The sequence below is a fragment of the Gossypium hirsutum genome, chromosome D05 (genome assembly GCF_007990345.1).
Source record: "Gossypium hirsutum isolate 1008001.06 chromosome D05, Gossypium_hirsutum_v2.1, whole genome shotgun sequence".
Taxonomy (NCBI): domain Eukaryota; kingdom Viridiplantae; phylum Streptophyta; class Magnoliopsida; order Malvales; family Malvaceae; genus Gossypium; species Gossypium hirsutum.
The window spans coordinates 66,395,779-66,407,528 of record NC_053441.1 but is presented as its reverse complement, the minus strand read 5'-3'; the positions used below and the strand labels follow the sequence as shown (position 1 = coordinate 66,407,528).

Genomic DNA, 11,750 nt, shown 5'->3' with positions numbered 1-11,750 from the left:
CTTTATTTTATCAAAGTTTTGGATTTAGTTTCTGTACTTTTTAAATTGTAATATTCATTCAATTAAGTTTTACTATTTTTAAAATCGGATGTAGAAAACACATTATCATATGTATAATTCCATGTCAAATTGTTATTTTCACATATTACTCATTAAAAATCTAGTTAATGGATTAATGGTTGTGATTTACATCAAGACTAAAATTTTGAATTTTGAAAAGCATAGGGACTTGAATGATCTGATTTGAGAACATGGACTAAATCAACACGTGTACGCATAGTATATGACTTGTAATTAGATTTAAAAATTTTAAAAAGTAAAGGGACCAAAATTAATTAAATTAAAATGTAGGACTAAATCCCAACTTTGAAAAAGTATAGGGAGTAAGCAAGATAAACTAGTGTAGGAAAAAAAATTAAAATGGAAGTAGGTGGGATAAATCCAAAAAGAAAAAGTGACAAAGAAAGACGTACGTGCGGGGCAATTGAGATTTGAGAGAGTAGAGAAGAGGTGGGGCCCAGAAAAAAAAGGGTAGAGCTTGGGAGAATCAAAAGTTTGACCGCTCCGCTCCCACAAATCACTCTTTTCCCTCTCTCTACTCTTTCGACTTGTTCTCTTTCTATTCTCCTATTCTTTGTAGCTTTACTACTTTTGCGAATAATACCACTTTACCTAGTTTTGTTCGTAGATTATGCCAAATTTCTCCCTCAACATCACCTGCTGAATGCTGACACCACTGCAACTCCAACTGCTTCTTTCATAATCTGTCTGTCTCTAGGCTCCAACACACAAGAAGAAGACCACACTTGTCTTTCCCATCTCTACTCTGCATATCCGCATACAGGATTATATCCCTCCGAGTCCCAATCTCCAACTTGTACTTGCCTGCTTTCAGTTCTGCACATCGTACCCACCGTCCCGACCTCACTCACTATCCTCCTTACATCACACCAGGTACTTCTCTCTCTCACTACCCATTGACCATATATAATACTATATTTTTATGCCCTTTATACCAATGGTATTTGTTAGCGTTTCTATCTCCTGATTTTTTTAACTTGTATCATTATTTCTCAAGATTCAGCTCTCCAAGCTGCTACCTGCTTGGAGAAATTGGATTGTCAAGAGATCTAAATGTGAGGTTAACAGAGGAGTCTGCAGAAAAGAGATCCATGGCCGAGAGACAAGTAGTTAGAAGCCCATGAAAAGCATTTCCTTGGCAACTACCCTTATAATTGCTATGTCCAATCTTGCACTCAACAGATACTTTGTACAAGCCGCTTTTTAATATTTGTGTCAGCCTGACACGCCATTTCTTGATGTAAATCTGAGAAGAGGAAGGAAAAGTAGGGAAAAAAAAATGAAGAAAGTATGGAGGGTGATAGTATGTTTATCATCACCAGAACAAGGCCTGACTGGGATCTTTGGTTTGTGGTTGTTGCTTCTATTCCACCATCTCCAAGCCAGACAACTGGTTTCAGCCCAAAAGCAAAGCAATGATGATGTGATTAAGTTGATGGCTTTCAAGCGCATCTCCGTTTCCTCTGACCCCCACGGTGTCTTAGCCAATTGGACTGAAGATTCTCCCAGTCCCAGCTCATGGCGTGGCGTCTCCTGCTCTCCTGATGATGGCCGTGTTACTGCCCTCAACCTCAGTTATTCCGGCCTTGTCGGTGCTCTCCACCTCCCAAACCTAACAGCCTTGTCTTCTCTCCGTCATCTGTACTTACAAGGAAACTCGTTTTCTGCTGGTGATCTTTCTGCTGTCTCATGCAGCCTCGAAACTCTCGACTTGTCCTCCAACGCCATCTCAAACCAACTGCCTGCGCAATCATTTTTCTCCGCGTGTAACCGTCTGGTTTCTGTTAACCTGTCTCGCAATTCTATCTCTGGGGGCAGTCTTATGTTTGGTCATTCTTTGCTGCAGCTTGACCTCTCTCGTAATCAGATTTCTAATTCTGCCCTATTGAACTACTCCCTTTCAACCTGCCAGAACTTGAAACTGCTCAACTTTTCTGATAACAAGTTTACGGGAACACTTGGTTTCTCTCCCCTGTATTGCAAGAATTTAATAGTTCTTGATCTCTCATGCAATCTCTTTTCTGGACCCATACCACCGAGTTTGATGCTAAATTCTCTGGAGCTTCTTGATCTCTCCCACAACAACTTCTCTGGCAAGTTCTCCACCCTAAATTTTGGGCAGTGCAGCAACCTCACTCAGCTCAGCTTGTCTCATAACACCCTCTCTGACTCTGGGTTCCCAGTTAGCCTCAGAAACTGCCACCTTCTAGAGGCACTTGACTTGTCCCATATTGGGCTGCAGGGCAAGATTCCAGGGGGCTTGTTGGGAAATTTTAAAAAATTGAAGCGTCTATCTTTGGCTTATAATCTGTTCACTGGTGAAATCCCTCCTGAGTTGGGACAGGCTTGTGGAGCTCTCGAGGAGCTTGATCTGTCATCTAACAAACTCACAGGTGGATTGCCTTCAGTTTTTACATCATGCTCTTCTTTGCAACTTTTGAACCTAGGAAACAATCTACTTTCAGGAGATTTCCTCAGTGCAGTTGTGAGCAGTCTCCCCAACTTGAGATATCTTTATGTACCATACAACAATATTTCCGGTTCTGTGCCCTTTTCACTCACCAACTGTACTCAGCTTCAAGTGCTTGACCTTGGTTCTAACGCCTTTAAGGGGAGTATCCCTCCAGGATTTTGCTCTTCAACCTCAGCCTTGGAAAAGATTCTTTTAGCCAACAATTACCTCGCAGGAAGTGTGCCCATGGAGCTCGGAAACTGCAAGAACTTGAGGACACTGGACCTTAGTTTTAACGGCTTGAATGGTCCCATTCCCAAAAATATTTGGAATTTGCCATATCTTTCTGAGTTGGTTATGTGGGCAAATAACATCACCGGTGAGATCCCAGAGAGCATTTGTCTCAGTGGAGGAAACCTGGAGACCCTGATTCTCAACAATAATCTCATCAGTGGAAGCATACCACAGTCCATTGGCAAGTGTACCAATATGATATGGGTGTCACTTTCCGGCAACAACCTTACTGGGGAAATCCCTTCTGGTTTTGGAGATCTTCCGAAGCTTGCTATCCTGCAATTAGGTAACAATTCTCTGACTGGGCAAATTCCACCTGAGCTTGGTAAATGCCAGAGCCTCATTTGGCTTGATTTAAACAGCAATGACATCAGTGGTGCCCTTCCTCCAGAGCTTGCAAACCAAGCTGGCCTGGTCATGCCCGGAGGTGTATCGGGGAAGAAATTCGCATTTGTAAGAAATGAGGGTGGAACAGCTTGTAGGGGTGCTGGAGGTTTAGTTGAGTTTGAGGGAATAAGGCCAGAAAGGCTTGAAAGTTTTCCCATGGTTCATTCTTGCTCATCGACTAGAATTTACTCTGGTATGACAGTATACACCTTTACCAATAATGGAAGCATGATCTACCTTGATGTCTCTTATAATAATCTGTCAGGTAGTATTCCTGAGAATTTTGGTACAATGAGCTATCTCCAGGTCTTGAATTTGGGACACAATAAGCTAAGGGGAAACATTCCTGAAAGTTTTGGAAGCTTGAAAGCGATTGGTGTCTTGGATCTCTCTCATAATAATCTCCAAGGATATCTGCCAGGTTCATTAGGGACTCTCTCTTTTCTTAGTGACCTTGATGTATCCAACAACAACCTAACCGGTTCCATCCCTACTGGAGGTCAGCTCACCACTTTCCCAGCCTCCAGATATGAGAACAACTCTGGACTTTGCGGGGTACCCTTGCCTTCTTGTGCCACTGGAGGCCATTCGACAAGCCTTCACCCTCGGAATAAGAAGCCACCTGTGGCAGTCGTGATGGTGGTTGGCATCACATTCTTCCTTTTGTGCATCCTTGGATTAACTTTAGCTCTTTATCGAGTGAAGAAGAACCAGCTTAAGGAGGAAATGAGAGAGAAATATGTTGAAAGCCTACCAACTTCAGGCAGCAGTTTCTGGAAACTCTCTAGTGTCCCTGAGCCTTTGAGCATCAACATTGCCACTTTTGAGAAGCCTCTACGAAAGCTGACCTTCGGCCATCTGCTTGAAGCAACTAATGGTTTCAGTGCGGAAAGTTTGATAGGGTCTGGAGGGTTTGGCGAGGTCTACAAAGCACAGCTGAGAGATGGCTGCGTAGTTGCAATCAAGAAGCTGATACATATCACAGGGCAGGGAGACAGAGAGTTTATGGCAGAAATGGAAACTATTGGGAAGATCAAGCACCGGAACCTGGTTCCTTTGCTAGGTTACTGCAAGGTTGGAGAGGAGAGGCTGCTGGTTTATGAGTACATGAAATGGGGAAGTCTGGAGTCTGTTCTTCATGACAAGGCCAAAGGAAGAGGATCAAGGCTTGACTGGGCAGCTAGAAAGAAGATAGCTATAGGATCAGCACGAGGTCTTGCATTCCTTCATCATAGCTGTATTCCTCACATTATCCATCGGGACATGAAATCGAGCAATGTACTCCTTGATGAAAACTTTGAGGCTAGAGTTTCTGATTTTGGCATGGCAAGATTAGTTAATGCCCTTGATACTCATCTTAGTGTCAGCACACTTGCAGGGACTCCGGGGTATGTTCCCCCGAGTACTATCAGAGTTTCCGGTGTACGACAAAAGGTGACGTCTATAGTTATGGTGTCATATTGCTAGAGCTTCTTTCTGGCAAGAGGCCTATAGACCCATCTCAGTTTGGCGATGACAACAACCTTGTAGGGTGGGCAAAGCAACTTCACAGAGAGAAGAGAGTTGATGAGATATTGGACCCTGAGTTGATGATGAAGGAATCTGGTGAGGCAGAGTTACACCATTATTTGAGGATTGCCTTTGAGTGTCTCGACGATAGGCCCTTCCGGCGTCCGACCATGATACAGGTGATGGCAATGTTCAAAGAGCTTCAAGTTGATTCAGAGAGTGATATCCTTGATGGTTTCTCACTCAAAGACGACATTATCAACGAATCATGAGGGAATGAGCATAAAACTTGGGTTGTAAATGAAAAGGTGTTTCTTTCTTCCTGCCATCCTGCATATGTGGTGAGGTTGAGTCTGCAGATGATGTAGCTCTGATATTTGCAGATAGCCTTTCATTCATAAGTTTTTGCTTAGTGTAAATAATAGAACACACTGAAAGTTGAAAGAAAACGTAGGGGTGGGGTGGGGTCTTCAGTTCAGATTCTAAAACCGGACTGCATTACTATTTCTTTCCTTAAACTTCATCTGTCACCTACACTTTGCTCCATTTTCAATTTCCAGCCACAATTTTGCTAACTTCTTTCATTTGTTGTCCATTAAAGAGCATTATGTAAAGTTTAGTGAATTACGATAACAGCAACCGGATCCCAAATTGATTCTCAAATGCCATTTATAACCATGATTTCAATGTAAGATTTCATTAAATGGCTATGCAGCTGGATAACCATTGTTAACCCCATAAATAAATAAATAAATAAATAAAATAAACTTTGCTGCAGTGGCATTATTGGTGTTGAAAATAAGGCTTTGGAATGACAATATACTATAGCATATTTCCTTGGGTAATAAAGTCAAAAAGAAAAATTCTCTCTTTATTTATGTCTCTTGAGATGTAGGCTTTAGCTTAGCAATGTTATGTCATCATTTAATTTGTAATGTTCAATGTTTTCAATGTCTTGTTTTGTCTGATTATTTATGGATTCCTTTTTGGTGGCAAATCAAATTTAAAGTTTGATTTATGTGAAAAGCAGCAGCAAATACTAAGGTAATGAATGATGTTTTTGACTTTTGGTAGCATAATATCGCCATTATTTAATTTCATTTATGTACATATCATGTAAAATGATTTTTTTTAGTTTTTTTAAATTTTGAAATTGAGTAAATCGGTTTTAAAGCATTGAAGGTTAAATTTGTTATTATTCTAACGACTCGGTTTTTAATAGTGTCAAAAATTACGGTTTTGAAATGTTATTTCTATAAATTGTGTTCGTTAATATTAGTTTGGTCTAGTAATTTTGTTTAATTGATAGTTAATTAACGTACAAATATAATGATCCTAAAGTCAGTGGTATCGAAAAATGCGATTTTGGGACACCGTTTCCGTAAACCAAGCTCGTAAATATTTTTATCTGTAAATATTTTATAAAAATATTATAAAATATTTACGAAGTTAATATATATGTGAATTGAATTTTGGATAGGTAATTTTGTCGAATTAGTGATTTAAGTAAGGTTCAAAAACCAATTTGTAAAAGTGGAAATGTTTTAATCACTATAAATTTTTAATTGACCAAAAGTTTAAGGAATTTATATGGTAAGTATAGTGGAGCGTTGGTGGATGTTTCTTTTCATTAATATTAAAATTTGTTTTAATTAAATTATTTTAATATGCTAAAAACATAAAATGAAAAGCCGGATTTTTTCATTCTCCATCTTTTAGTGAAAATGCAAAAGAGAAAGCCATGAAGCCATTGTTTTATGCTTCAAAGGTTCGGCCATATGTATGTTAAAGGATTCAAGGTCCGTTTTTTTGTATTTTTTTATTATTTTTGAAAACGTAGAAGCTTGATTTAGTTAACCTATGTTTTATTTTTCAAAACTGTTAAAGGTTTGAAATGTTTCCATTGATGAATGTTTAAAGCTTTTGGTGTTAAATAGTTAGATTTTAAGCTTAAATATGAAAAAAAAGATTAATTTGTTAGTTTCGAATATAGAGACTAAAGTGTAAATATTTTGAAATTGATGATAAATTTCTATAATTATAGATAATAGAGAATTATAGAAGGATGAAATTGATATCTGTTTCGAAATCGAAACTCAAATTTGGAAGTTATGACAATTTTGATTTTAGGAACTAAATTGAATAAAATGTGAAATTTTAGAAACTTTTGTCAAATTAAAGTTAAAATGTCGTATGCATATAATAGGCTGTTATAAGATGTGTGGAATTAATAAATTGAATGGAATAATTGTATAGATCGAAAATTGGACCAAATAAAAAATAATCGAGGAAAAGACAAAATTGTTGAATATTCTTTAAAGTTTCAACTTGTTTACCGATTAGCTAGGTAAGTTCATATGGTATGGTTATATGTATTTGTAATATATTCTTGAATTGTGAAAATTGTTTTTGTGTGATTGTAATTTGAATTGTTTACAATTTGGTACAAAAAGGTGTGATATGGACTAAATCATAAAGAAATGATGAATTGAATATGATGAATTGCAATCTAAAGACATTTAATGAATTATTATTTGATTATGACAGATCAAATAGTATTGGTATGAATCAATTGATTATTAAGATAGAGGATTAAATTGAATAATTGGCAAAATATGTATGACCTTGAAATTGAATGTGATTTGGATAGAATTTGATATTATACCATTACTAAATTATTATTCATAGCTAAAAATGACTCAGGATCGTTGAAAGGAAAATGAAATGTGAGAGTCGACAATGAGTGACGCAAGCTTTCGGTTTGTATTTCTATAACCCGAAACTAATTATAGTTAATAAATATTCATGATATATTGCATTATATAGTGTTTGTTAATGTAAGCTATTAATAGAAATTGAGTTAAAGTATGTTATGTTAGGTGATAAATTGATGAATTAATATTGAAATATGAATGATGGGATATAAATTGAATTATGTGATGAAGTTAGAAGTTGGTTACTCTATTAAATGTATAGGTTGATATTTCGAGATAAATGATAGTACACTACGGTGCCAATTGAGATGCAGGTTAACTAAACCAAGTATTCGTTCTAAGAATCCTAGTCAGCTTAAGAGGATTCTATTAATGCAATTTGGTTGTAAGATAAATTGGATATGCATTGTGATAGTATATAATAGAGCATGTACCTAGTGGAGTCATTTTAATATTTTGATATGTTTGAGATTATAGTTGAAATGGTATAAGGTTGAGTTGATGTTTCTTTTATGCCGATGTAAAATGTTTAAATGATGGTCAAGATAATGGATAGCAGAATTGTGAATGGAAATGCATGGAAAACGGATGGCATGAAATGGTTAAATGCACAATTAACCTAAGTAGATGTAAAGTGAATGTGTATAAACTATGTATGTTGCGTTAATATGATATATGTTTGAACAAAATAATGAAAATGTCTTGATTGTGTATAAATGATGTATGAAATGGATTTTGTCAAGAGATAAAGGCTGTGCCTTGAATGATTGTTCGATGTGAAATATAGTTTTTGGATGAGTTACAAAATAATGTGTTTAGTGACAATTTTGACAGTTTTGATATGGTATCTTGGTATTTTGATGAGAATAACCAAGTGTTATATACCAGCTAATGTTTTAACTTGAATTGAAGTAGGACAATTTGTTAGAATAAATGAAAGTAATGCATGTCTGAAGCATGGTAGATCAATTGGTTCCAAAGATAAAAAAGTATCATAAAAGAAAATAACAAATCAAGATGGTTATATAATGGAGGCAAGTGTTCTTGAAGAGACCTAAACACAATTAATTATCAAAACTCCAGAAGAGATTCATGTATTTGATTATGGAAATGATGAAAAAAAATATATCTCGATAAGTTATGTTAATATGAGAAAATATGGACCCGTGTAAAAATAGAAAAATTGTTAGCAATAGTTTTGTATGCAATAATATTATTGAGATAATAAAAGAAAATGAGGATCTTGAAGAAATCTATTGAGAAATATAGACATGGAAAAGCTTGACCAAAATGGAAAGACACAATTCAAGTAGAATTAAATTCGTAATGTTTTTGAACTAGTAATCCAAACATATAAAGGTATAAAGCTAGTGGGGTACTAATTGAGCAATTCTGCAAAAAACGAAATTAGAAAAATGAAAATTTTTACTAAGTCCTGGAATTGAAAAGATGTTACTTGTGGTGGATGTAATAACATTTAGTTTGTCAGTTTATGAAAGATTTGACGTGCGTCAAATCACTGTTGTTTTATACTTTTATATGAATCACTATATTATGAAAGTTTATATTAAAATCTTTGAAGGATTTAGAATGCTGGAAGCATATAAAAATTTTCAGGAAATTGTTCAATACAATTGTGTAAATATTTATATGAATTGATTTGAACATATGTATTAGTTTAGAATGATCATGATCAAAGTTATGTTAAAATTATTGTTGGAACTTCTGAAAAGATCAAAATATGTTTCATCAAAATTTTTCCTCACTTATGACATTTAGAAGAAAGATGATATAAATATTTAGCAAATCCGTTCAAGTGATTATTTGAAAAGCTAGTATTCAAGATTGAATACGTAGAATATGAGATATAATGTGATATTGTCATGAGGGGGAGTAAATATGCGTTGTACGCTTTTTGCCTTGATTGAGGTTTTCTCTCATTGAGTTTTCCTGGTAAGGTTTTTAATGAGCCAGCATGTTATGCGTATTATAGATATATATACTCTTTTTCTTTCACTAAGAATTTTTTTCCCACAAAGTTTTTATCTTAGTAAGGTTTTAATGAGGCACATTATATACTAGTGTGTTGGAAAAATTTGATTTTAAACAAAAAAAGTTTTCAATCATAACAAATAATTAAAATTTTGAAAATCGAGGCAATTTTGGATCTTTATAGCAATAAACTTTTTTCGAAAAGTACCCGTGCTTTAAGTGAGATAGATCCTAGATGTTCCCGACTTTCAACGAAATGCCCTTCTACACTATTCTCGTACCACGAATTGCTTCAAGTGTGGGCTCGAACAATCACGAACCAAACACAGAATCAGAAACGATTTATTACTTTCGATGGGAAAGTAATTATCTCTCAATAGAAATTGGTAGAATTGTTATTCTCAGAAAATAAAATTTATACTTAGAATATAAATTATCATTTTTTCTAACATAATAATAATATTGAAAACTTATGTGAAACTTGCAACACCTCTAACTCGTCTTCGTCACCAGATTAGGGTTATAGAGCATTACCGTACAATTGGAAATAGGGGTCACAGGGCCGTGTGACATAGCCCTAGGCCATGTAACTTTCAAAGGGACACACGGTCGTGTCCCAACTCCTGTCTTCACCCGTGTAATTCACTGAGTAGGGTCACACGGTCGTGTCATATGTACGTGTGTCAGGCCGTGTAACTCGCTGACTTGAACCCCAAGAAAATCCTCAGATGACACACGGTCGTGTGACATCCCATGTGAACCCAAAATTCATCTAAAATCAAACCATTTTAAAGTCAAACCATGCATAAACATTTAATCCATTTGCATTTGCATACCTACCATTTCCTTTTCCTTTTCTTACCCATTAAACCATCTAGAATTTCATCGGATACTCGGGAAAGCTCACACAAAGTGTGCCTTTACATATAACCGTAAACTTTCCTTTACATCAATGCTCACACGAGCTGTGAAATGGGCCACCTCACACGAGCTGTGGGTCGAAATGTAAGTTACACGATGCTGCTCACACGAGCTGTGGAGAATCTGCAACAAATGCAGGACCTTGACCATCGGTAGGACATTCAAGTCCAGCACTCGAAACATGAAATCCCTAATGACATGTCATTTGTATCTTAAGAATTCTTAAGGTTCAACTGTGACTCGATATCCGTCATTTCATCATAGCATTGATATATTTGTATATTGATTCATTTACATCAAAACAACATAATAAACATTCAATTTAAACAATATTAAAGCGATTACGGTTCATGCAAACTTACCTCGATAATTAGGGACGTAGTAGTTAGATCGAACTAATCTGAAGCTTTAACTTTTTCTCGATCTAAGTCCAAACGTGATTTATCTTGTTATAAATGGATAATTTTAACTAATTAAGTACTTCTAGAATTCAATTATATCCATAGTTCATATTTATACAAAATTACCAAGTCTGCCTAACATTTTAACTTTTCACAATTTAGTCCTTAAGTTCATAACTTAAAATCTAACCATTTTAACCTAAATCCATGTTAACTATAGATGCAAGAGACCTTGATACAACCCATATTTACCATAATTTCATAATAAAACCTATAGTTTTACTCCTTTAACAATTTAATCCCTAATTCTAAAATTAATCAAAAATCACTTAACAAAATTTATTTATTTTTCAACAAAGATTCATAATCTAACAATTAACATAAAAAATCATTCAAAAGCATTCATGGTAAGTCCCTCAACCTTTAACAATTTTGCAAATTAACCCTCGGGCTAGTTAGATTAAGCTAAAACAGACTCAAAACATAAAAATCATTAGAAACAGGGCTTGAAAACCTGCCATGCATGAAGAAACTCCATGAGTGAAAGCTTTCCCTCTTTTAACAATGGCTATTCAGTTTTAGGGTTAGTAAAATAATAAAGATGATGTTTTTAATTCATCTTATTTTAACAACCTTTACTTGTTTTAATTAATTACAAATTTAACCTTTTTATTTCATTAAAACTACCACAAAACCTTTCCAATAACATCCACTAATACCTTAAATGGTATTTACCATTCAAGTCCATTAACTTTCATTTCCAAAGCCATTTAGCCTTTTTAACTAATAGAACTAAACTTTTACACATTTTTTTTACCTAATTAAGCATTTAAACATTAAAATTTCTTAACAAAATTTTAATATGACCTTAATATAATCTCATAGACACTAAATAAATAATAAAATAATAATTCACTCATCGGAATTGTGGTCCCGAAATTACTGTTTCTGGCATCACTGAAAACTGACTGTTACAAAACTGTTGTGTTAATAACTCTA

At 35.2% G+C, this 11,750-nt stretch overlaps 1 protein-coding gene across 1 annotated transcript; it reads left to right on the top strand.

The window, feature by feature from the left end:
• The first annotated feature begins 389 nt into the window (after nucleotides 1-389).
• Nucleotides 390-5,298, top strand: LOC107903389 (receptor-like protein kinase BRI1-like 3). The gene is given in 3 exon segments (XM_016829411.2): nucleotides 390-954; nucleotides 1,079-4,613; nucleotides 4,616-5,298. Coding segments are annotated over 2 exon segments (3,633 nt in total). The 5' UTR covers nucleotides 390-954; nucleotides 1,079-1,360; the 3' UTR covers nucleotides 4,996-5,298.
• Nucleotides 5,299-11,750: the final 6,452 nt, after the last annotated feature.